Source organism: Herpailurus yagouaroundi, unplaced genomic scaffold (assembly GCF_014898765.1).
Source record: "Herpailurus yagouaroundi ecotype Mexico unplaced genomic scaffold, PumYag 206, whole genome shotgun sequence".
NCBI classification, from domain to species: domain Eukaryota; kingdom Metazoa; phylum Chordata; class Mammalia; order Carnivora; family Felidae; genus Herpailurus; species Herpailurus yagouaroundi.
Genome location: NW_024412437.1, coordinates 2,616,264 through 2,641,887, shown reverse-complemented (window position 1 = coordinate 2,641,887; position 25,624 = coordinate 2,616,264). Strand labels below are relative to the sequence as shown.

Genomic DNA, 25,624 nt, shown 5'->3' with positions numbered 1-25,624 from the left:
CCCCCCCCCCCCCCCCCCCCCCCCCCCCCCCCCCCCCCCGGCTCCAATTCACGTACTGTGGGATTCAGAACTGAGCCAAAATCAAGAGCTGGATGTTTAACCGATTGAGCCTTTTTTTAAGATTTTATTTTTAGGTAATCTCTACACCCAACATGGGCTCAAACTCACAACCCTGAGATCAAGAGCCATGTGCTCCACCAACTGAGCCAGCCAGGAGCCCCAGAACTTTTTTTTATTTTAATGACATTCATGGACAGTACATGAGTCCTACTCTTTTACTGATCAAAGAAAGTAATTAAACAGTTTTTGAATTAAGGACTCAAATAATGTTTGGATTTTTCAAAATACTTTCTATATTTTCCAAAATAACGTTTAAACTATGAATTTTCTATGGAGTACAGATTATGTACTGTATGGTCATTGTTTGAATTTTAACTCTGAAATATATGATTACTGTAATTAAATCTGAAACACCATGACTAGCGTTGTAACAATGTTTCCTATGCAAAGGAGAGCATCAGTTCTGAAAACTCTACAGATTCATGTGTACAATAAAGGCTAACTAAATGCCCATCAGAGGAAAAGAACAAAGAACAAATCCATAAATTCTCCAAAGTTAAAAGCTAATAAATCATAGAAGATCAAAGAATCTCAGAACTTAAAGACTGCCACAGATTATTTAATCCAATCAACTCATTTTAGATTTTTTTTTTAACGTTCATTTATTTTTGAGAGAGATAGACTGCGAGCAGGAAAGATGTAGAGAGAGAGAGGAAGACGCAGAATCCGAAGCAGGCTACAGGCTCTGTGCTGTCAGCACAAAGCTCGAGGCTCATGAGCCATGAAATCATGACCTTAGCCAAAGTCGGATGTTTAACTTACTGAGCCACCCAGGCACCCGCTGTTTATGGTATCTTAATTCAGAAGTATGGTTTTTTTTTTTTTTGTAAGTTTATTTATTTTGAGAGACAGCGCACAAGAGCGCAGGAGGGGGAGAGGGAGAGAGAGTCCCAAGTGGGCCCCACACTATCAGTGCAGAGCCCAATGTGGGACTGGAACCCACAAACTGTGAGATCATGACTTGAGCCAAAATCAAGAGTCAGCCACTTAACTGACTGAGCCATCCAGGTGCCCCAGAAGTATAGGTTTTAAAGAACTGCATTCTAGGGGCACCTGGGTGGTTCAGTCAGTTAAGTGGCCAACTCAGGCTCAGGTCATGATGTCACAGTTCATGAGTTTGAGCCCCATGTCGTGCTCTTTCCTGACAGCTTGGAGTCTGCTAAGGATTCTGTGTCTCCCTCTCTCTCTACCCCTCCCCACTTAAACTCTCTCTCTCTCTCTCAAACAAACAGACAAACAAACAGGGGCACCTGGGTGGCTTAGTCGGTTGAGCGTCCGACTTCGGCTCAGTTCATGATCTCATGGTTCAGTGAGTTCGAGCCCCTTGTTAGGCTCTGTGCTGACAGTTCAGAGCCTGGAGCCTGCTTCAGATTCTGTGTCCCCCTCTCTCTCCGTCCCACCCCTGCTTGTGCTGTCTCTCTCTTTCAAAAATGAATAAACATAAAGAAAATTAAAACAAAACAAAATACATTAAAAAAAAAGTAGAAAAAACAAACCAGTAAAAGAACTGTATTCTTCACGTGAAGAAATCACATATTGCTTTAGAGCCATCATCTGCGGTTATCAACAAAACATCAGAGGTCACCTTCTCAGGAAGGCATTCTTAAATAACTCTCCGGAAGTCAGTAGTCATTCAGCACTTCCTTAACTAACAAGCCCACTGACTTTCTGCTTGGTAATGACCCCAAACTCTTTTCTCTTTTAATGTTCATGGTCTCTCTAATCTCACTAGAATGTAAATTCTGCAAGAGGTGGGACTGTGTCTATACTGTTCACCAATGCAGCTCGGTACCTGGCCAAGCACATGATGTTGCTTCTGTAGCTACTACGGTACATCCCTCTATACCTTGTACTACAGTCATTAATGTGCATGTCTTGCCTCCTAAGTGGTCCATAACTTCCTTCAGGGGTGGACCTTGTTCGATTGTTTCCCTCACACCAACTTGTACATAGTATGCACTGAATGGCTGGACCACAACTAGCAGATGATCTTAATGGCTTACAATTCCTGACTCACCTTGAGATTATGACCTAAGCCAAAGTCAGACACTCAACCAACTGAGCCACCCAGGTACCCAAAATTCCTGATTCTTACTGTCAAGGTAAGTAGGATGTGGTAAGTTATATGGCCGGCAATTCAGTTCTATCTGGGGGATGCTACCATCGACTTCAATAAGTACAACTCCCAATTCTCTAATTATTCCACTTTTTTCTCCAAATCTTCCACGGCCAATGCTATGGCTAACTACCTTCCTCCTTTCCTAACTATTCACAGTTCTTGAAATTCCACCCCACCTTGCTGCCTTTCAACTCAGAGGAAGGAGACGGTCAAAGCTACCAAAACCAACTCATTAGAACATGTGACTTTTGTGACTCACTTTTCTCATTAAAATCTTTGTAAATGAGGTAACTTACTAAGGAGTTTGTTCAACATACATATCATCAACATACATATCATGTATGTTATGTATCTGTAAGTTCTGTTTCTACCTTTTACCTCCTAAATGGATCCAACTTTTCAATAACTTGTTAAACAACCTACACAAGAAAAAGGCCAATAAAAAGTTAACCACAAGTAGTTGAAATTTAAAGCTAATCCAGTATTTTTACATGACCTATTTCTTAAAAAAAAAAAAATTTTTTTTTTTTTGAGATAGAGCGAGCGAGCGAGCGAGCATGAGCAGGCAGAGAGAGAGGGAGACAGGCTCCAGGCTCTAGCTATCAGCACAGAGCCCGACATGGGGCTCAAACTCACCAACTGTGAGATCGTGACCTGGCTGAGGTCAGATGCTCAACCAAATGTGCCACCCAGAAGCCCCTAACGTTACTATTTCTTAAGAGGGTCTTTATGTCCGAGCTGCTGGCAATCAATAAACTGTTTTACATTTCACCTCCTCCTGGAGAAGAGGCTGCAGGTAACCAAATGAAATGAAAAGACACGAAGAGGGAGAACCAAAGGATACGTTCAATTTAAGAATATAATCCCCAAACAACCACATACCAAATATAGTGTAATCGAAATGGGGGGTGGTGATCCTCTGTGTAGTAAGAACTGCTAAATACCACATACGGTTCAGAAAAGGCCCTCTTCAGATTAATTTTTAACTCCTTAGCTAATAGGACGGTGAAGCCCTAACCATTATCAAGAACTAGTATCACTTTTATTATTTCATCAATCAAATACCAATCACAGAGGCAGCAGAGGAGAACGTAATGGTTAAAAACATAGGCTCTGCAGCCAGACTGCTTGGGTCTAAATCCCAGGTCCACCACTGTGCTACCTAGGGCAAGACCCTCATGCTCTCTGGCCCTTAATTTTCTCTTAAATGAAATGAGTATAATAAAAATAATTCCTGCCCCACAGGGTTGCTGTAAGGATTAAAGCAATACTTATGAAGACATGCCTGGAATATACTAGGTACATTATCTTCATCATAACAGCTAACATTATATAGAAAGTACACAGCAATAAATATTAGTGACTGGTGTTCTATGTTGAGTGTTAGGACACAGAAACAGAGTCGTAGTAAGTCACAACTGTAGGAGATTCAAATGGCCTGGATTTGTCAATTTTACCACCCAGGTCTAGACTTCAGGATGCCTTCTGAAGGTTTCTGCTCTCTGTGCTTTTCTCACTGGGTATATTCTTATTAAGTTTCTATACACACAATTTTTACCTGCAAATGTTGTTCACATTAAGAATAAAAATTGTCGGGGCGCCTGGGTGGCTCAGTCGGTTAAGCGTCCGACTTCAGCTCAGGTCACGATCTCACGGTCCGCGAGTTCGAGCCCCGCGTCGGGCTCTGGGCTGATGGCTCAGAGCCTGGAGCCTGCTTCCGATTCTGTGTCTCCCTCTCTCTCTGCCCCTCCCCCGTTCATGCTGTGTCTCTCTCTGTCTCAAAAATAAATAAACGTTGAAAAAAAAAATTAAAAAAAAAAAAAAGAATAAAAATTGTCTTGGGGCACCCAGGTGGCTCAGTCAGTTGAGCATCTGACTCTTGGTTTTGGCTCAGGTCGTAATCTCGAGGTTAGTGGAATCAAGTCCCAAGTCGGCTCTGCACTGATAATGGGGAGCTTGCTTGGGATTCTCTCTCTCTCTCTCTCTCTCGCCTCTACCCCACTCATTAGTGCAAGAACTCGTACTCTCAACCTCTTAAAATAAACATCATAAAAATAAAAAGTAAATTAAAAATGCTGTAAGGAAAATAAGCACGGGAGCAAGTCTCTTAAAGATATCGTGAGATGTAGCAAAACGAACACTACCTGCTGCCAGGAGACCTGAGCTTGATCTGGCTTTGCTGTAGACCGTGGATAAACCACTTAAGCTGCCTGAACCTTAGTTTTTTCACAAGTAAAGTAAAAACAACAAAACTTTCTTCAGTTTTGTTGATGGGCTTAAAGTAAAAAAGCAAAAGAATGTATGCTAAAGTGTCCCATACATTCCAGTGTAAAAATACGATGCTTTAAATAGGTATTTTCTTACATTTGGCAGAATGGTTAGAAAATATAAGATGACAAACAGAAGGCAAAACAAAACTTAAAAAAATTAACTAGACTGTAAGACAATAGTCTAATCCAAAAGTTGAAAATCGTGGGTTTGCATTAAAAAACAAAACCACAAACATTTATGCCCTCCCATCCCCAGCCCTCTACCTTCCTCCCTCACAAAAAGAATCCACACCTGTACCCTGTTTTGTTCCACTGGCACACTGGCTTAAAAAAAATAAATAAAAAATCCAGGAGCACCTGGGTGGCTTAGTGGGTTGAGCCTCTGACTCTTGACTTCGGCTCAGGTCACGATCTAATGGTTTGTGGGACTGAACCCCTTGGCAGAGCTTGCTTGGGATGCTCTCGCTCTCTCTCTGTCCTTCCCAGCTTGTGCACATGTGTCTTCTCTCTCTCAAAAATAAACTTAAAAAAAAAAATTCAAACGGCTTTTATTTTACATAGTTTAGCAGGCCACAACATTCCCTGTTTTAAACATTTCTGCTACCCACTTGACACCTAAAAAGGCATTTGAGTTTGCAAGTCTTTCCAACTGTCTTGAACACATAACCATAATATCCCACATAAACGCCATACACGTGATTACTACAACTGTAGCAGTGAAATATTTTTTTTTCTTACTGGCCTATAAGCTCTCTGAGGGCAAGAGCTTTGTCTAATAACCTTTATACTCCCCACAACGTCTAGCACGGACTACTGACAGTAGGCTATCAGAAATTGGTAAAGGGAAGATTTTTTTTTTCTCCCAGGTCTCAGCTCTAGGCATAGCTGTACTTCTTTTCAGCAAACGGTTTCTTCCTTATGAAAACCAGCAATCTATTAATTCCAAAGTGCTGGTTCAGGGGCTGACTCTGGACCGTAGGTATGTTTTGTCTGATCTATGTGGTATTGGCTCAAATGGTGTTTTAAAACAGATCTGTGTCCGGATTCTAAATGTTGAGGCAATTCGTATAAAACAAATCCATACCCCTGGTTTCTCCCTCAAATTAGAAGAGTTGAGGTCTGGCTGTCATGCCCAAATGGCAAAGATTAACTGGAGGTGAGGAGTTACTCCCCCCCCCCTTCCCTGGATAAGTGGTCAGGAGTTGGCTCAGGATTTCATCACACTTGGCTCACTAGGCAGGAGAGCATGGAGACAACACAAGCTCCAGAATCAGTCTGCTTGCTCTGCATCCTGGCTCCATCACTCTACTAACTGTATGACCTTGGGGCACGTGACTCAACTTCTCTTAGACTCTTTTCTTGTCGGTAAAACAACAACACCTATCACATGGGGCTAAGGTGAGGCCCGAACGTGCTAATGCATGTAAGCACGCAGAAGGCTGCCTGGCAGTGTAGAAAATACTCGACAAATGCCAGCTCTCGTTATCTGCCTGGCACTGTCGGGGTTTTCCAACTCTCATGTAAGTGAGGATGTTTCTTTACACAAGCTGCTAGAAAGTTCAGAGATGAATTTATGGCTCCCCTCCATCAAGTGTACTGAAGCTAAGAAATTCAGGTGTATCAACTTCATCAGCCTTCCCTAGCCCTGTCTTTTTAAAGCCCCACTAAATCCTTTATCAGAAAAAAAAAGGAAGCAGTGGAAAGGTTGTTTTTTTTAAGAAATATTACTGTGAAATATTACTTGACACTCCTCCTGTCCCTGAATTAGTTGCACTTAAATGTACTTCTGTGGTAAGCACCTTAAGAGACAAAACAACCCTATTAGTACATGCATCCCAGGTGAATAGCAATAAATATTTGTGGCTAGATTGATCAAGGAATTTAATGAGGCCTGAGCGTAATCCTTAGCAACAGCCCATGATGGGAATTGATTCCACAACCATTCAAACCCTAGTCAGACAATTCTAGTTTTGAAACCCTGGTTCTGTTCCTACCGGTGTTCCACAAATATCTCCAGGAGGCTTGGTTTCTTTATATGTAAAATGGTACATAAAGTTGCCTGACACATATCAGGAGAGGTGAAAAATGTTCGAATCAAGTTCAATTTCTATTCCAGAGGAGATAAGCAGTTGGACTAAACCACGGTTCATGACCTCCCCTAATTAGGTTATTCTGCACTGCTGTGCCTGTTAGTCTTTGCGGCTGCAGTTCCCGCTCCGGGGACGACTCCTCCCCATCCCAATTTTCTTCTTCAAGGCCCAAAACAAACGTCAACTTCTCCGTAAAACCTTCCCTTACCCCACCAGTAAAAAAACAACAGCTTCCTTCTCTGCGTTCCAATAAGCACTTTTATACTTGTGTAACACGCACCACCATGCCTGACTCGTCTAATTCGTTATATATACGAACTCCTTAAGGGCAGGGGTCCTGCGCTCATCACCTTCGTCCTGTTTCACTTTCCTACTGCTTCTCCTGGCTACAGGCCAGGAACATCCCATGATCCATAAACAACTTAACGACATACGTTCATTCAGCCAGAGTGAGAGAACTCAACTCTCTGATCTAGCCTGAACGCTAAAGCGGCCGTAACCCCTGGGAAACTGTTAAAGTAAACGATAAACAGTACCGAGAAAAGGCAAAGAGTACTGTGAGGCCCCACCTCCTCCGGGAAGTGGCCATCAGTCCAGGGGAAGAGTTTGGGAAGCTGTATGCACCAGCGTACTCCCGCTGCGGGGCACACCTGGGACCTCCTGCTCACGCAGGCCCAACTCGGGCTGGGCAGGCAGTGGGAGACGCACCCTTCAGCCCGCAGGCCCCCTGAGGCCTAAGCAAGCTCCGCGCCGTGACTCAGCCCTTGGCGCCCGCGAACAGCCAGCCGGCCTCCCCTCACCTTGGCCAGCTTCTCGCACTCTGGCAGTCGCTGATCCACCGTGGCGCTGTAGTCCACCTCCATCTTGACGATGCGCCCATCAGCCCGCTCTGAGCCGCCGTCCGCCATGGTCCCGGCCTGAACGTCCCTTGATGTCCCCCTGCTTCGGCCACCACTCGTCACCCACACCGGAAGCCGCCTGCGCACCCACTCAGGCAGTGCGTCGGGAGCCCGCGCGAAGGACCCCCACGAGGCCCCCTGCGCTGGCCACCAGTCAGGCACTGCCTCAGACAGCCCTGGGGGCGGGGCGGAGGGCGGGGCTCGCCCTCGAGCCTGCGGCTCACGTCCGGTTTTGCCTTGATAACCGACTTTCATCCACGGCTTCTGCGGTGAGAAAAGCTAGTGTAATAGAGTAGGCCGTCTCATATACTCTTACGTCTCCCTGCTTTGCAAATATTATTTCTCAGAGCCGTGGGCAAGTCGCTTAGCTTTTCTTGGATCTCCGTTTTCTCATCTCTGCATGAGCAGGCTGAAATCCTAAAGAAAAAAGTTTCATCTGGTTGAGAATCTTGGTTTAATCTGTGGGATCTCTCAAAGCTCAAAGAGAAGGTATGACAGCGGCTCAGTAATATAACAAGTACTTTTTGTTTGTTTTCATTTTTACTATAATCCACTACGTGGGTAAGAAGAATCTTTAGGAAGATTTTGTTGACTTTTCTTTGTAGGACTCTTGTGAGCATCAAATGAGATTTTACGCATGCAGGATTATTTCCATTTTTAAGGACCGTGCAAGTTTTCATTAGCATCTGCATCGTCTGGGTCCCTATTTAACAGCTTAGGATGCTTGAAAGTGAAAATGAGGTTGTGTGTGGTGTGGTCAAAGTATAAACAGTAGCTTCCAAAGCAAATGGGAAATCTTGGAATGGTCTACCTGTTAGCGAATTAAATCAGCACCAACATCCCTTTTTATATACTGAATAGACCTCCTTTTGTTGTTTTTCTTTGTTTTTACTGTTCTGTAATGAAAATCATGGGTAATATAACCCACCTGCACACATAATTAAACACGACAACAACAAAACACCCTAGCTGTAAGGTAAAGGAGAAGCATCGCAAAATAGCAAAATAATAATACTTCAGAATATAAAGGCTAGGGGCGCCTGGCGGGCTCAGTTGGAGGAGCAGGCAACTCTTGATCTCTGGGTCCTGAGTTCCAGCTCAACCTCAGGTGTAGATTACTTACGTAAATAAATGAATAAACTTCAAAATTTAAAGGCTAAGACATGTCTACTATAGAAAATAAACCAGTGGTGTGGTTGTTCACACACATAACTGTGAAATCAGAAGTTGCAACCTCAATAGGTTGGTTCTCCAAGCATCGTAAGGATTTACTGTGGGCGACATGATTTCTCCAAAATGGTGTACAACTTCTTGGTAAAGTTCTGACTCTGTGAAAGTACAATTTTCCATTGTTTTTTTACATAGAAGAATTCTTAGAAATTTTAGTGTATATTAAAACGTCAAAAAAGAGCATATGTAAAGTGAAGTTCGAGTCTAGGCCTCAGACACATAAGTGGGTGTCTGGCAGGACGTTGAAAAGTCAGGTGGAGGGGCGCCTGGGTGGCTCTGTCGCTTAAGCAGCCGACTTTGGCTCAGGTCGTGATCTGGCCGTTTGTGGGCTGGAGCTGTATGTCAGGGTCTGTGCTGACAGCTCAGAGCCTGGAGGCTGTTCGGAGGCTATTTCTTCTTCAAAATAAACGTTAAGGAAAACAAACTTTTTTAAAAGAAAGAAAAATCCGATGGATTGTGGGACAATATTTTACCATGCAGGTTTGTCGCATCGTAGATGTCTGGCATCCCAATTACATGCTGATCCCCCTTACCCCCCAGTGATCGTGACAACCTGAAATACCCACACAAATTTCTAAAACGCATTTCTAGGAGCCAGTATTGTTTTTTAAAATTCTTTTTTTTTTCAACGTTTATTTTTGGGACAGAGAGAGACAGAGCATGAATGGGGGAGGGGCAGAGAGGGAGGGAGACACAGAATCGGAAACAGGCTCCAGGCTCTGAGCCATCAGCCCAGAGCCTGACGCGGGGCTCGAACTCACGGACCGCGAGATCGTGACCTGGCTGAAGTCGGACGCTTAACCGACTGTGCCACCCAGGCGCCCCTCTAGGAGCCAGTATTGTTGAGAGCACTAGGCTGAGCTGTTTCTGACTCTGTATTCAGTGTGCAGTTGGTTTGGTGAAGAGCAGACAGAGCATTTGGAGGTCTACCGTTTTGTGTCAAGAATGTGAAAAGACAAAAAGTGACAAGGTTGTGGTGGAGTAAATCTGGAGTAAATCCTGGTTTCCAGGACTCAAAAAGTAAGAGTGAGAGAGGGTGGAGAAAACTCCACCAAACTGAAGCCCTTCCTTGCTAGGCCTGGAGGAAATGAACAATGAAAGCACTTTGAAATCTAAGGGAAAGCTTACAAAGGAAGCAACCGCAAAGTGAAATAAAGAAGAAACCCGGTGAAAGACTGAGCAAGAGAGAAAATAGGTTCAGAGCGCGGGTTACGTAGACGCTTTATAAATCATTTATTTGTCTGAATCAGACATCGTAAGAATTTAGTTTCAGAAGAGAAAAGTTAGCAAAGAATAAGGAACCTAAAAGGTAGAGATGAAACCTCTGTAGAAATGTAAAGAGGGATGGAAATTAAGATGTACACACTAGGGGTGCCTGCATGGCTCAGCCGGTTAGGCGTCCAACTCTTAATTTTGGCTCAGGTCATGATTTCATGATGCCTGCATTCGAGCCCCTGGGATTCTCTGTCTCCCTCCCTCTGCCTCTCTCTTTCTCTCTCTCAGAACTAAACAAATAAACATTAAAAAGAGAGAGATGGACAACTAGTTGGGACACCTGGCCGGCTCAGTCGGTAGAGCATGCGACTTTTAGTCTTGGGGTTCTGAGTTCAAGCTCCACGTTGGAGCTAGAGATTTAAAAAACAAAGAATCAGGGTGGTGAGTTTGACCCTCACTTGAGCAGTAGAGATTACTTAAAAATAAATAACAAAAAAAGGTGAACGTGCTAGTCCCCCAGCAAGGCTTGACTTTATCACTATTTTTTGTTTTGGGTTGGACTTTATAAACTGAACAAATTTGTCTCTTCCTCATTCTTGAAAGCCTCCTCCTCCCCTTCCCTTTCACTTGTTTTTCTGTGGAATCCTTTGTTCCAAGAACTCAGTACAGATATTGACATGCCGCCCTCAATGTATACTTAGTAACGAGACTCAGATGGCCCCGCCAGCTCTAGTCATGAGACCACCTTGAGGAACCAGGCTGGCAGCGGGGACCAGACTGCTATCCAAATGCCCAGATCCTGTATTTTCCTATAAAAGCCCTCAGCCCTTTCCCCCAGGCGGGCTTGCAGTCTTGGAGACATTAGTCTGCTGTAACCTCCTTTGCCTGGCAAAGTAGTAAACTATCTTCCTTTCTGTATACCCCAACTCTGTCTTCCAGTTCCTGCTCTGAGCACAGACGTCAGTTTTCGACAACAGAGAGAAAAACTGATTGGAAAAGCAGGGGTAATGTATATTATGATACTAATTATTGAAAATAATGTGTCTATATATTATTGTTATTTTTTCCATATTTGGCATCTTTGGCCCGTTCAGCTTATTGGCTGTGCACACATCTGACCCGAAGTTCCCGCCTCTGTGAAGTGAACCTTATAAAGGGGGCGGGAGGGTAGAGGGGAGATAGAAAATAAACATGTAAATAATGTAGCAGGGGTGATAGTGAGTGGGAGGTGGTCAAGGAAGGCCTCGCTAGTGAGCCAAGACCTGAAGTAAGTAAGGGAGTCTTTTTTGGTTTCTTTTTACCTTTTTCTATGTGATCTCTACCCCCAACACGGGGCTGGAACTCACGACCCTTAGACTGGAGTGACCGGAAGTCATATGCTCCACCAACTGAGCCAGCCAGGTGCCCCAGTAAAGGAGTTTTGCGGATAGTTTGCAGGGGAGAAGATTCCAGGCAGAGGCAGGAGCAAGAACCCTGAGGTTAGAGCAATCAGGTCACCCTGTCTGAAGACCAGAATACGCGAGGGTAGGAGTTACAGGAGATGAAGTTTGGGGCGATTCAACCATTATAAAGACTTTTTTTTTTTTTAATGTTTGTTTATTTTGAGAGAGAGAGAAAGGGAGAATGAGCAGGGGAGGGGCAGAGAGAGAGGGAGACACAGAATCTAAAGCAGGCTCCGTGCTGTCAACACAGAGCCCGTTGCAGGACTTGAACTCACGAACCGCGAGATCGTGACCTGAGCCAAAGTCGGACGCATAACCGGCTGAGTCACCCAGGTGCCCCGGGACTTGGTTTTCAACCTAAGTAAGATGGGGAGCCAATGGGGGGTTTGGGCGAAGGAGTGGTATGAGCTGACTTACATAGTAAAACAGTCTCTGCCATGTGGTGACTAGGTTGGGGAGAAGCTGGGAGACTGGCTGGGGGGTTATTGCGGTAGTTCGGGAGGAACACGATGGTGGCCTGGACTAGGGTGGAGGCAGTGGAAGCGGTAAGCAGCAGCTAGATCCTGGATATAATCTGAAGGTGGTGCCAAGAGAGTTGGCCTTGAGGGCAGAGAGGTCAACTATGTCGGCAAGATTTTTGGGCTGAGCGTCTGGAAAGATGGAGTTGCCATTTACCAAGGAGGAAGCCGACTGGGGACAATCAAGCCAGGCAGAAAAGGACAGGAGTCCACAGTTTGGGATATGTTAAGTTTGAGGCCCTATTGGGTATCCAGTGACAGTGACAGTGTTGAAAAGGCAAATGCATGTACAAGGGTCAAATTAGGGGGAGTCATTTGGGCTAGAGGTTTGAAGTTGGGAGTCACGTAACGTAAGCCACAAGGTCTGCGTTACAGAAATGTTCCCGAGGGACGCCTGGGTGGCTCCGTCGGTTGAGCATCCAACTCTCCAATTTGGTGAGCCAAATTTCAGTTCATGATGCCAGGGTCGTGGGATTGAGCCCCATGTTGAGCTGTGTGCTGAGCATGAAGCCTGCTTGGGATTCTTTTCTTTCTCTCCTTCTCTCCCTCTCCCCCATTTGGTTGCTCTCTCTCTCTCTGTCTGTAAAATAAAATTAGGGGCGCCACCTGGGTGGCTGAATCAGTTAAGTGTTCAACTCGACTTTAGCTCAGGTCATGATCTCATGGTTGTGAGTTCTAGCCCCACATCTGGCTTTGCCCTGACAGCGTGGAGCCTGCTTGGTATTCTCTCTCCCTCTCTGCCCCTCCCCACCCTCAAAATAAATAAGTAAACATTAAAAAAAATGTTCCACAAAAAGTCGAATTACATGCTCTTCCTATGGCACTACATTGCTGAGAAATACTATTTCCAGGGGCGCCTGGCTGGACTGGTCGGGAGAGCATGTGACTCGATCATCTTGGGGTCATGAGTTTGAGCCCTATGTTGGGTATAGAGATAACTTAAAAGTAAAATCTTAAAAAAAAAAAAAGAAAAGAAATACTATTTCCAGATCCGTGTTGACATCATTTGATGATACTACATTAAATATGCTTTGGCATTAAATAGCTACAATCAGTTATGGTTGCATAGGTGCCTCCCTTTAAAGGACACTTAGGATCAAGGACAGTGTCTTCTTTCATCACTAAAACTTCTCTCCAGTGAGTATAGTTACATATAGTCTAAGAATTTATTTCAGATTATTCCAGTGTTTTGCAAATTTCTGTAAAAACAGGAAATGCAATAAAAGGACATTTATTACTAGCTAATTTATTCATTTTTAAAACCTTAAAAAAAAATTTATTTTTGAGAGAGAGAGAGACAGAGCACGAGTAGGGGAGGGGCAGAGAGAGAGGGAGACACAATCCAAAGCAGGCTCCAGGCTCTGAGCTGTCAGCATGGAGCCCCATGTGGGGCTCGAACCCATGAACCGTGAGATCATGCCCTGAGCCGAAGTCTGATGCTTAACTGACTAAGCCAACCAGGCGCCCTGCTAATTTATTTTTTTAAAAAAAGACAAAACTATACCTTTGGCCACAGAACTTCCTGTTTTTTTTTTTCCTATGTGAAGCAATTTATACCACATCATCATGGATGAATTTTTATTTTATGAGCATTTAATGCACAGCTATAGGCAATTACATGTCAGTTATTCTCTGTATTTAACAGAGGCCTGATAAATGGGTCTACACATAAGAATTGCCTTGGGACTTGCTTTTTGTAGTTGTGTTAAGAATGAATTTAACATTTGCTTATTTCCTAACAAAATCAGACACACAGGTGTTTAAAACACACACAAAGGGGAGCCAGGGTGCCTCAGTCAGTTAAACGTCCAAACTCTTGATTTTGGCTCAGGTCGTGATTTCACAGTTGGTTCATGGGTTTGAGCCTTGCGTCGGGCTCTATGCTGATCGTGCAGAGCCTGGTTGGGATTCTCTCCCTCCCTTTCTGCCCCTCCCCTGCTCGTGATCTCTCTCTCTCAAAATAAATAAACCTAAAACACACACACACACACACACACACACACACACACACACACACACACATATACAGGCTTAGACTTTGCTGGAATTAAAACAATATTTATTAAAACAAAATTTAATTGCAAAGGATAATGTTTGATTTTCAAAAACAGCCCTTGAAGAGGGGGTATGTGAAATGGACACAGGAACCTGGGAGAGCTACCACAGCTTGTCCACAGCAGAAACGATCTGAGCAAGAAAACTCACACAGTATTCAGTTGTTACTCAGAGTATAAAATAGATATAGATAATTGAATGAATAAATAAATGGAGAAGAGACAAATCTCACAGAACGTCCCATTATGTATGTAGATACCCTCTCCTCAGGACACAGGCTTAATTCCCCCTCCCTTGATTGTGGGCTGTACCTAATGACTTACTTCCAAAGAACAGAGCATGGAAAGGGAAAAATAGTAATTTTATGGTGGAAAAAAAAAATGGGCAGACATGACCTTAACCAAGTGATCAAGGTTAAAGTCAAGCCCTTTTTCAAGGGCCACTTTGGTAATGTGAAGAGAAGCATGGGAATGAGAAGGTACATCTTTATGTTACTGTGGTGTAACAGTTTTGTCTTATCCTTCTCTCCTTAGCCCCAATTTTGACAAGTTGAAAGTCAGTCTCTCCGAAAGCTTCTTCTTGGAGAAGCGAAACATTTAGATAAGATTAACAAATGTTACACAGATACAGCAGGTCTCCGCAGCAAGACTTGCCCCCTCCATATGCACCCCCATATTTGGCAGTGTGTGTGTGGGGGGGGGGGCGGATGAGACTGATACTCAATGGGTCGAGATCAGGAATGTTGCTGAGTATCCTACAGTGACCTCCACAACAAAGAATTAACCTGGCACCAGGGGCCAAGTAGCTCGGAGGTTGAGAACCCTGAACTAATATATACACACATCTAATAGATGTTTATTAGGTACCTACACTACCCCTTCTAGCAGAAAACAGTTTCCAGAGGATTCAGAGAGGACATGGTCTGTGTCCTCTGGAGGCTTACAACCATTTCGGGCAGTTGGAGAACAGGTGGCATTTTGTATACAGAGGCCACACTTGTATAACAAACCAGAACCAAAAATGAATAGTCCAGATAAATGTTCTGGGCAGCTAGAAAGGTAAAGAATTGTCTGGAATGGTTCTGTGTAGGCGATGGGACTTTGAATGGGCTTTGACAAGCCCACACAACTTAGAGAGTAGAAAAAAGGAAGATGGAAGGAACTGTAATATTTTACTTCAGCAGTGCCAGGGATATTCTAGGACTGAAACATGACTTGAACGGTCACAAAGACTGTTGCTACATTCTTCTTTCAGATGTAACTTACAGGGTGGGTCCTATTTTTATTCACAGGGACTGAGAAAGGTCTCAGTGTGTGTGTGGGGTGCACATAATCAGAATCCAGGTGAAGACAATGGGTTGAAAAAGCTCCTTAGATGATCGGTTTTGATGTGCACCTCCCCCATCTCACCTTCTGAGAACCCGTGCCTTCACAGCTTGTCACTTATCCAAGAATATATGCTGTCAGAGACTTGTATAGGCTGATACTCTTTTCCTACTGCTCATGTCATTCCTCACTGATAACTTAACTCTTTGTTCCTCTTTTTGCTTTGTGCCCCATCCTATTTTTTAATATGTGATAATCAGTAACTGTAGATTATACAGTTGTTAATGTATCATCACACTATTCCCTTTTTAAAACTTTTTCAAAGTTTATTTATTTTGAGAGACAGAGACACAGAGAGAGAGAGAGAGCATGCAAATGGGAGAGGGGCAGAGAGAGAGAGAGAGAGAGAGAGAGAATCCCAAGCATGCTCTGCACTGTAAGCACAGAGCCCTACATGGGGCTCGAACCCACCAACCCTGACATCATGACCTGAGCCGAAATCAAGAGTCAGACATTCAACCCACTGAGCCATCCAGGCGCCCCTCATCAGTACTATTCCTGGTGATGATAGCAACACCTTCAAAGCTCTTTGGCAGTAGATATTGGGGATTCCACTGGTGGAAAAGAAACAAAGATGGAATTCTTGCCAGACTTGCTGACGAGAGGACTGAAAACATTTTAAACAGCGCATCTGACCAGTAGATGGCGCTCTCCTCCCTTTGTGTGATTGCATTATGAATGAATAAGCTCTCCCTTTGCCCTCCCCTCCCCCAAGCACTGTTGTAGTGAAAACGGATTCTCCCCAAGTCCTTACCGCATTTCAAAATTCATCGTCTTTTCTTTCTGTGCTAATTCAGATCCTCCTCATAGGTCTCCTGTAGTATTCTAATAACCAATAACCTCCTGCCTCTGGTATCTTTCTGCCTTATCCCATCCAATGCACTGTCCTCAGAGTCACTTTCCAAAAACAGACTGCTGAAAGATGGTGTCATGGGGGAAGAACTGGGGGGAGGGATTCTCTGTGAAGGCAGTGACAGGAGCAGAAGGGTCAAGGTAAAGTGGATGCCTTCCCAGGCCAACAGATTTGTCTCACTTGGCTGCAGAAGGACAGGGGAAAGGTAGATTCAGAGCCTTGATCTTCCTGCCAAGGAATTTTAACGGGCTCAGTAGGCCACAGAGAATCAGCGAGAGGTTTTGAAGGTGGCAGGATTAGTGCAGTGCTTGAACAAGATTAATGTGACCAGGCATGCGGATGGACTGAATGAAAAGGAAGTTCAGGCAGCTTACCAGAGTCAGGAGAGAAGTGTATAAAGCGTAATTTGCAGTTTGGGAAGTGAGGGGAGGGAGTTCCTCAACTTTAATATCAATTTCAGTAAAAAACAAACACAAACAAACAGTTACAGAATCAATGTCAGGAAACATCTAGGAAGCTAGGAATATATCTACCCATTGTGATGTCCTGTGTGCATGTGTATGTGTGGCTAGCCAGCACATCGCCTCGCTGCCTCTGGGAAGAGCACTGGGTACCAGAAGCGAAGCCGCTACACTTGTTTTCAAGTAAGAAGTAGGAAAAAAGGAAAACAAGCTTGAGCTTCCATATCACAGGCTTTCAGTGTGTTATTATTCACCACTACGGTGTCGGTGTCAGATTTAGATTTTCCACCTCGAGGAATTTGGTTTGGCTTTAATTAGTTGCTGTGAATATTTCGGGGCCAACTCTGGGAAGCATCTATCTAGAAAAATAGTTGTCACTAAAATATAAACTGGATATAGGGTGTTGTTTTTCTGTGAGGCTTTGTATCATGTTCACACAGTTATAAATTCCCTCCAGCCATCTGGGATGATTTTTGCCACAGCCCACCATAGTTCTTCTGGTTAACTATTTATTAATCATAATTTTAAATACTGTGACACTGAGATCATCCGCAGCACCATCCAAGCTCTGTGGGTAGCGGTGGGACTCTAGAGCACAAATATTTCCTCTGAGAAAAGATGATGCTTTGCTGGTTATTCTGCACAGAGGCAAACGATGCATTTTTTTCAACCAGCAACTTTTCAGAAAAACAAGCTTAAAAATACCAGACAAATGAAAAACAGACTTCAGCAGTTACATGCAGCTTCCTGAGTAACTGAAGAATGTGCCTCTTGTGGTTAAAACGAGGGATCTGTTTAATATGGATGAAATACCAACACGCCAGGCATTTTCATTGACATTTCACTGTGACTTTTTGAACTTAGGAGTGCTGACAGGAAAACCTCTTCTTGCAGCCCTGCGGACCGGGAGAGGTAAAAGGCTATGTCCGGTTCACGTTCCCTCTGGTCGTGTGCTTTCTGTTTGTACTTCATTTTCTTCCACGCTGTTGCACTTCCCAGTTTAACAGGATTCCTCCTCTGAAATCAGTCAGGAACCCAGGCGAGAGTTCGTTCTCAGGCTCCCAAAGCTCATCGCCTCTCCAGCGCTGGGCTTGCTCCCTGGACCCAAGTGAAAACAATCGCGGTGGGCAGTTGCAAAGACCTTTTCTCCCCCAAAGGTCAAGCCTCGCTTGTGCACCTGGCAACCAGAAGCTACCCAGAGTGGCCGGGCGGAGCACCGTGGCACCCAGGGAACACTGGAGAACGGACTCCAAGGGTAGGGGAGTCAGGGAAAAGCCCCCTTTCCCGATCCACCCCAGCGCCGGCCGAGCTCAGCTCCGGGGCAGCCCTGCCGTCTGGCAGGAGCCGGGGAGAGAGAGAGAGACATGCTGTTTTGTTTAAATCCTCCACATTCTTTGCCATTTCCCCATTGGCCGGATGGGGCTACCCTCCCCACCGCGGCCGCTGCTGATGTCAGCCTCGCTGGCGCTCGCTCCTCCCGCACCCACCTCCCCGGCCCGAGGCACACTGCAGCTCCGCGCGGACTCTCCGGCTCCGGCGCGGTGGCTGCAAACTCGCGGGCACGCACGGCGCTCGGGGAGCCAAGGGACCCGGGGGAGGGGACGTGCGCGGAAGGCGCCAGCTTCCTCTCGCCCGCCCCTCGCCGCCGCGAGCCCGGGTTGGAGGAACCCCGGGCCCCAGCCCGACAGAGCCGAGCGGCGGCGGCGGCGGCGGCGGCGGCGGCAGCTTCCCTTTTCTCCTGCTGAGAGCCCCGGAGCGCCTCGGGGACCGGCCCTAAAAGAGCAGGAAATCTTGTTTACCGCCCGGGGAGAGGAACCGATCGAGCCTTTGTCTGGAAAGTCAGCATCTCCAGCTCCGGCTGCAATGTGTTCCTGGTGACATTAGCATTGGCAGACCCGCCGGAGAAGGAGGGGGGGTCGCCAGGTTCATGTCTGCTTTCGGAGGCGGATCGAGCCGGTGACTTTTGTGCATTCGTTTCAATTTTTGGAAACCTCTCTTTTTTCCTCCATTGCCCGCCACCGGGCATGTCCTGATCCGGTGGCCGCTCCTACCGCCCAGGGCTGCCGATCTGAGCGGTTTCCAGCGGGTCTCCCTCCCGCCCGCCCCGATCCCTCCCTGACTTTGCAACACCGCGTACCGGGAGGACAGACCTCGGTGAGGAAGGAGGCGGGGGAGCCCCGAACACTCGGACCCGAACCTTGACATGCTCTCGGGCGGAGAGGAGGAAGCCAGGAGCTGAGCGCAGCGCCGGGACTGCTTCGCCGGCCGGCTCCCGAACGGGGGGCTACGGGCGCCCTGCCCTGCGTCGGGGAGGCAGCCTTGTTGGTCTGGGGGGCGCCCCTCGCTTCCCGCCCCGGGGGCCCGCGGCCGGCAGGACCATGCTGCTGAAGGAGTACCGGATCTGCATGCCGCTCACCGTGGACGAGGTAAGCGCCGCGCCGGCCCGGCCTCGCCCGCTTCGGGGCCCTTCGCCCCGGGGCGCCGCGTACCCCGCTGCCGCCTCCCGGTCGGCGGGTCCTCTGCGGGCCGCAGGGAGACCCTGCTGGAGCATTACCTCCCCAGCGGGGAGGAGGAAGAGAGGGGGTTGCTGTTTCCACTTGTCACCCCAGAGGGGGAGGGCGGCGTTGGGTGGGGCGGTGGACTCCAGGTGGGTTCTTGGGGGGCACCCGGAGTCCTGACTGGGGGATCGGATGCACCAAAGGGAGTTGGTGCGCCCCTCCCTCCAATTAAGAAAATGAATAAAACAAACCCAAGCGCCGCAAGAGCGCCCTGGTAGCTTGGGGGTCGAGGGGAGGCATCCGGTCCTGTCGTGGGCCCTGGCTCCCCTCCCGCGCTTTGCTGTGTGGCCGGGGTACGGGGGAAGCCTTTGCTCTCGGGATCTCGAGGCCCCGAACCCGCTGGGGGGGAGCACCTCAGAGCCCTACGGGAGTCCTCCTGGGCCCGCACTGCTCGCCCTCGCCGCCAGCCTTGGGCGCCGCTCCCGCCACGCCCGCGCATCGAGGCTCCCAGACCTGGCTTCGACCTTTCGCTAACCGCCTGGCTGGGAAACTTTCTGCGTCTCTTGTTCCTTCAGCGGCGGGGAGCGTGGTCTGCGGGCGAGCCGGGAGCGGCGGGGACTGCGGCGCGGCCACAGGAGGGCGCTCCAGCACGTGGGTGCGGGCCCGGCCCGGGTCTGGGTCCTGCAGCTGCAGGGCGTGCGGGGGGCGGGGGCTCGTCCTCCACCCGCTGCTCCGGTTCCATTCTCCAGATCCCCCGAAGCAGCAAGCTCCATCATTCAGGAAATGATGACTCAGTGAGGATTATTCAGGCCCCGGCTTCCCTTTCTTCCCTTCTTCCCCCTCGCCTCCCTACCTTTTTGGTGATTTCACAATTGCTTAGCGCCTGTCCAGGGACATCAAGGAAGCATGAAGCCAATCAGGGAAATTTGAAACTCACCAGTGTGTTTTGGTGTGCCACACCAAAGAAACGGGTGAGCCAAACCGTATTTATATTTAATTACAGAGCATTTAATCTATCAGATGCGTTATTTGAGCCACCACCTTGTGGCGCGGGCTTGGTGCTTTGGGAAAGAAAAGGATATTTAACCCGTAAAGTAAGTGGCTGTCCTCCCGAGGGGCAGGCTTCATCTGTCATCTGGAGCAAGTGTTCAGGCAAGACCCCAGTACAGTCCAAGGCAAGATCAAAGTAGCTCCGGGTTGACAAAACATATATCCCAAGAACATTGGCTGCCAAAGAGAGAGGACAGCCCCCACTGGAATGATGAACCGAGCGTTCTTGCCTGGTGGCGTTTGAGAGAACATTGGAGTAGAGTCTTGAAGGATGGAATCCATGTGGACAGGCAGAGTTTGGAGGGTGCATCCGGAAGGTGTAAATCAAGTGGAGGGAGCAGCACACAGCTGTGGGGGTGGGGAGACAAATGAGTGAATCTGGTTAATCAGAGTGTTTCTAGAAAGAGTTGAGATGTTCCCACCGTGGGCAGCTGAAGCTGGAGCAGGTCCGCCTGGAGGTATGAGAGCTTCTTCATCTCTTCCTAATGACTTTATTTATGGAGAGGAGTTTGGAAGCTAGGGACAGTGTTGGTACTGTGTGAAAGAACCCACAATGCAGGTGATAATTGAAAAAAATAGCCAGTTCTAGAATCTTCTTACTACCTACAAATTTTTTTAAATGTTTATTTGTTTTTGAGAGAGCGAGCGAGTGAGCACAAGCCGGGGGAGGGACAGAGAGAGAGAGGGAGACACAGAATCCCAAGCAGGCTCCAGGCTCCCAGCTCTCAGCACAGAGCCTGACGCGGGGCCTGAACCCACAAACTGCAAGATAATGACCTGAGCCGAAATTGGGCGCTCAACCGACTGAGACACGCAGGCACCCCCAACATCTTTTTATTCTCTTTATTCTGGTTGGTTTTATTCGCAGGCTTTGGTGAACGCTCAGGCACACCTCTTACCGCACTTATTTATTTTTGGTGCTGAAATACCCACTGCTTCAGGGTGAAGTAATCGCATTTGAATGGTGCAGGCGGAGGCCCTTTCTTAATTGGCAAATGAAATCAGGCTCCGCTTAACAATAAAATGTGTAATTATAATTTACCTAATGTATAATTCATTCAGACTAGCGCATGATTCAGTTACTATAAAAGTTGAATTTTGAAGTTAGTCTTCTACTTGGTTAGGGAAGCTGCAGGTCAGTGTATAGATTGATAGAGGGTTTCACACCGATAGGGTTCAGATTTTTCCAAGCCAGATGATGGATGAGGAAACTAGGCCCAGCTGGTCGGAGGTTAGATCCCTGGAGTCTGACTCAGTCTCTCTTGTGCTGCGTCCTGCCGTCCTTAACATTAAAAACTGGGAAGGAACTGAACAGTACCTTCAAAGAAGCCAGTTACGTCAACCTAGGTAGACTCTTAGAAGCCTAACTTTTGCTTCAACACTTCATTTGCTTTGGGCTTGATTCCGTCTACACAGGAATTTGTTTCTAACCAGCAAGGTTAATTAGCGGCGCCCATAGTTTTGAAAATGAGGCAAACGCCCTCAATTTGGAGAGTCAGTGAGAGAACTGAACCAACACTATCCATTCTTCTTCCCTGGCCTTGTTATCCCCTTTAACTCCCAGTGGAGGGGAGCGTCAGGGGAACTCGTGTGCTAGGATCCACATTTTTGCAGATAAGTAAACAGAGTAATAGAGGTTAAGTATTGTGCGCCAGGTCATGCAACTAATTAATTGCCAAGCCACAACCAGAGCCATGGCAAAACCCATTGTTTTTCTTTATGCTGCCCTTTGCCTGTTCCTGGTATTTAATGCGGAAAAAGGAAAAACAAAAACAAACACTTTTCTTGAAAACCGATAGCATTGCCTCTGTCAACTAAATGAAAAATCAAAGACCTTTGGAATTGTTCTAGAGGGTACTAGATTCTACTATTTCTCTAAACCTTATTTTAACTCATGAAACGTTCCCTAGTTCCAGGAAAGAGGAAAAGCATTGGGAGGTAAAGAAAATAAAGCTGAACCACGGTCTAGATCAGAGTGTTGGTGTTTTGTTTTTTTAGACAATTTCGGATTAAAGGGTTTTAAGATCCTAATTAACATCCCATGCATCAATTTTATTTCATTATTATTATTTTTTTTCCACGTTTATTTATTTTTGGGACAGAGAGAGACAGAGCATGAACGGGGGAGGGGCAGAGAGAGAGGGAGACACAGAATTGGAAACAGGCTCCAGGCTCCGAGCCATCAGCCCAGAGCCCGACGCGGGGCTCGAACTCACGGACCGCGAGATCGTGACCTGGCTGAAGTCGGACGCTTAACCGATTGCGCCACCCAGGCGCCCCTCATTATTTTTTTAATTAAAAAAATTTTAAATGTTTATGTATTTTTGAGAGAGAGAGAGAGAGAGAGCGTGACTGCGTGAGCGGGGAAGGGGCAGAGAGAGAGGGAGACCCAGAATCTGAAGCAGGCTCCAGGCTCTGAGCTGTCAGCACAGAGACCGACCCGGGGCTCGAACCCACGAGCTGTGAGACCGTGACCTGAGCCTGACCCTTGACTGACTGAGCCACCCAGGTGCCCCTCATGGGTTAATTTTAATAAAAGACTTCACTGGAATAGTTTCCTCATTTATGTTTAGTGTCGTCTCTGAACTGGATATATATATTCCCCTCCACTGGAAAGTTCTAAACAGGAAAGGTTCCTGAGGGCTGATAGTTGATTTCAAAGAGACAGTTGTCACTGTCTTCCTTTGGAACATTTGGTGATGTAGATTCTTTAATTTTAGAAGGGCTGGTAGAGATCTTCTGTAGTTGAGCCATTGCATTCCGTGGAGAAGACCACGGTTGTAGAAGGTCCGTCTCATAGCTAAGGGCAGGGTCTAGGCCAGAACCCGGGTCTTCTGATTTCTGGTGCACAGCTGTTTGACTGTTGGCCAGCGGTTCTCCCACTTTTCCTTCTCTGGGGGCTTCCTCGTTGGAAGGAAATATTATCCCTCAGCCCGTTTACAAAAGCAGGGCCACTAGAGAAGTCTAAGTAGTCTCTAGTTGAAGGTGGGTTGAAGACGCTGACCTTCCGTCTACTTAGGGGACATTAAGTCAGCTGACCAGAAGGATGGCCAGGGGCTCCATTTGAGGCTGATTTAGTATAACTCATCTACTGCTTTTCCTTAGATTGTGTATTTATTTGGGGTGGCTTTGGGATGTGTGGCTCAATGGAGATCATGGTGGAGGTCAAGGCCCCTTCCCCACAAGCTTCTCTTTGCTGCTGCCAGCATCCCAGACTCCACCTTCCTTGGAGTCCTTGCAGCGGTCTGAAGATCACCCCTCCCTGCCAGGTTCTTGCCTGTAAGATCAGCATCGTCAAGAGTGAATGAAGCACATCCTAATATTATCTAAGGCAGCACCCCTTTTATTTTCATTGCTTGCTCTGGTGTTTCAACAGTTCCTGTTCTGACTGCATTAACGTTAATGGGAGCACTTTAAGGGACTTATTTGTGGTCCTTAGGGATTTGTTGCACAATGAAAGATAGAAACACTCCCCTCCCCTCCAAGAAGAGAAGAAAGAGTCGGGGCGCCTGGGTGGCGCAGTCGGTTAAGCATCAGACTTCAACCAGGTCACGATCTCACGGTCCGTGAGTTCGAGCCCCGCGTCGGGCTCTGGGCTGATGGCTCAGAGCCTGGAGCCTGTTTCCGATTCTGTGTCTCCCTCTCTCTCTGCCCCTCGCCCGTTCATGCTCTGTCTCTCTCTGTCCCAAAAATAAATAAACGTTGAAAAAAAAAATTAAAAAAAAAAAAAAAAGAAGAGAAGAAAGAGAAAGAAAGAAAGGAAAGAAAAACAGCTTTTAAATACAGAATATTATTTTGTTCTTTGCCCTGGCCAGGAGCCAGTGCACTTTATCCAGGCTCCCCTGGGTCCCGGGAGAATTTTCTTGCGCACATTTCTGAGAACAGATTTGGGATTGGGGTAGTGCCGGCTCTGGAATGACCTAAATGGAGATTCCACAATGCCCAATAATGCTCCTGAAATCTGTTCTAAACGATTTTCATGAAATGCATCTGCAAATATTGGAGCAGAAATTCTTTAAGGAAAGGGAGTTTAAGTTTAATGCCGGCATTGACACTGTATGTTGTACAAAGCGATACCCTGAATATAATGAATAAAGGCTCCTTGGGTTAATCTCACCTCTCCCGGGGTTCCTCATAAACATAATTTTGAAAAGGTTTTTAAGAACAAGCATTATTTTGACTCGCCCCCCCCCCCGCCAGACTCTCAGCCTAGTTGGGAGGGACCAAAGCCAGGGTCATGAGTTTGGTTTCTGAGTGATCATGGTGGCTTCTCTTGCCTGTCCCACGGTCAGAGAACCACGTTGTGCATGCTGCCCAGCTATCTTACAAAGAAAGGTCCCTTGCTGGTTGGGAGCGGCACCTGGGCGGGTTAATGGATAAGTGCAAACCTTTCACCACTAATGGAACTGACAAGGAGCAGATGTTGACCTCCTGGCTGGTCAGTGAAATTGACTTTCGTGTGCAAAGGACACTGCCATTTCCCCTGTGATTTGGGAGCGAATGTCTGCCACACGAAACAGATGCTGGGGCTTGGGGGAAAAAAAAAAGGACATTATTGTTAACAAAACCTTAGTTAAAAGCAGGTGGTAATTAACTTTTGCTTTTCATTACAAAAGGATCGAGTGAGTCCCTAAGGCTCTTGAAAATCTACTTAAAAACCCTGTGTCTGATTAAATGAGTAATACTGATATTCAAAGAAAAGCAAGTCGCCTTCATTTCAGAAAAGCTCTTGTTTCAGGGGAACGGAGAATACTATTTTTTGTAAGCAGTTTTGAGAAAATTAATATATTTTCAACACTCAATCTCTTTAAGATCCACTGTGACCTACCCTCCCTCCCCCCGCCAACTCTTTGCCCCAGAATGGCAATGTGGAAAGTGTGTGTAAGGGGAAAAGCGTTCACAAAGTTCTTCTTCTTCTTCTTCTTCTTCTTTTTAAATATAAAATTGTGTGCACAGTGACAGGCAGTAAACGTGTTTTTCAGGGGCAGTGATTACTGGAAAAGTAAGTCGAGGTTCATTGCTTTAGCCGCCTGAGTGAGGGCGCAGGTGACCTGGTTGTGGTCTGTGTGGGCTTTGGCCTGCTTTCGGTAGCCTGGAGGTTTATACGGTCAAGTAACTTGGAAAACTTTTTTGGAAACTAGCTAACACTTCTGCCCCTGTTTGGCGAAAACGACAGATATAGAAATCAGCTGATTTGTAGCAAGAAGTCAGGAAGGTTTTATATATCTTTTGTAAATTCAGCCCGCTGGGAGAGGAAAAGGAGAGTTTCAGATTGTAGATTGCCAGCTGTCCGCTGTCCCTGTCGCCTGCCGGCAGGCGGGAATTTTGTGGTATTCCCAAGTGGAGGTTTTTTTTTTCTTTTCTTTTCTTTTCTTTTCTTTTCTTTTCTTTTCTTTTCTTTTTCTTTTCTTTTCTTTCT

At 46.5% G+C, this 25,624-nt stretch overlaps 2 protein-coding genes across 6 annotated transcripts in view; one reads left to right on the top strand and one right to left on the bottom strand.

The window, feature by feature from the left end:
• PSMD12 (proteasome 26S subunit, non-ATPase 12) overlaps nucleotides 1-7,600 on the bottom strand; it is a 30,182-nt gene extending 22,582 nt beyond the window's left edge. Inside the window, exon 1 of the mRNA XM_040452148.1 lies at nucleotides 7,400-7,600. Coding sequence (XP_040308082.1) covers nucleotides 7,400-7,507 — 108 coding nt within the window. The 5' untranslated portion in view covers nucleotides 7,508-7,600. The remainder of the gene's footprint in view (nucleotides 1-7,399) is intronic.
• Nucleotides 7,601-7,840: 240 nt separating this feature from the next.
• Nucleotides 7,841-25,624, top strand: part of PITPNC1 (phosphatidylinositol transfer protein cytoplasmic 1) — a 273,382-nt gene continuing 255,598 nt past the window's right edge. For 2 of the 5 annotated variants that reach the window (XM_040452149.1, XM_040452155.1), the window contains exon 1: nucleotides 20,603-20,663. In XM_040452149.1, coding sequence (XP_040308083.1) covers nucleotides 20,618-20,663 — 46 coding nt within the window. In that variant the 5' untranslated portion in view covers nucleotides 20,603-20,617. Of the gene's footprint in view, nucleotides 7,988-9,804; nucleotides 9,924-10,882; nucleotides 10,948-18,127; nucleotides 19,084-20,602; nucleotides 20,664-25,624 lie in introns of those variants that run through there. The other 3 variants (XM_040452154.1, XM_040452152.1, XM_040452151.1) reach the window with 3 other exon arrangements.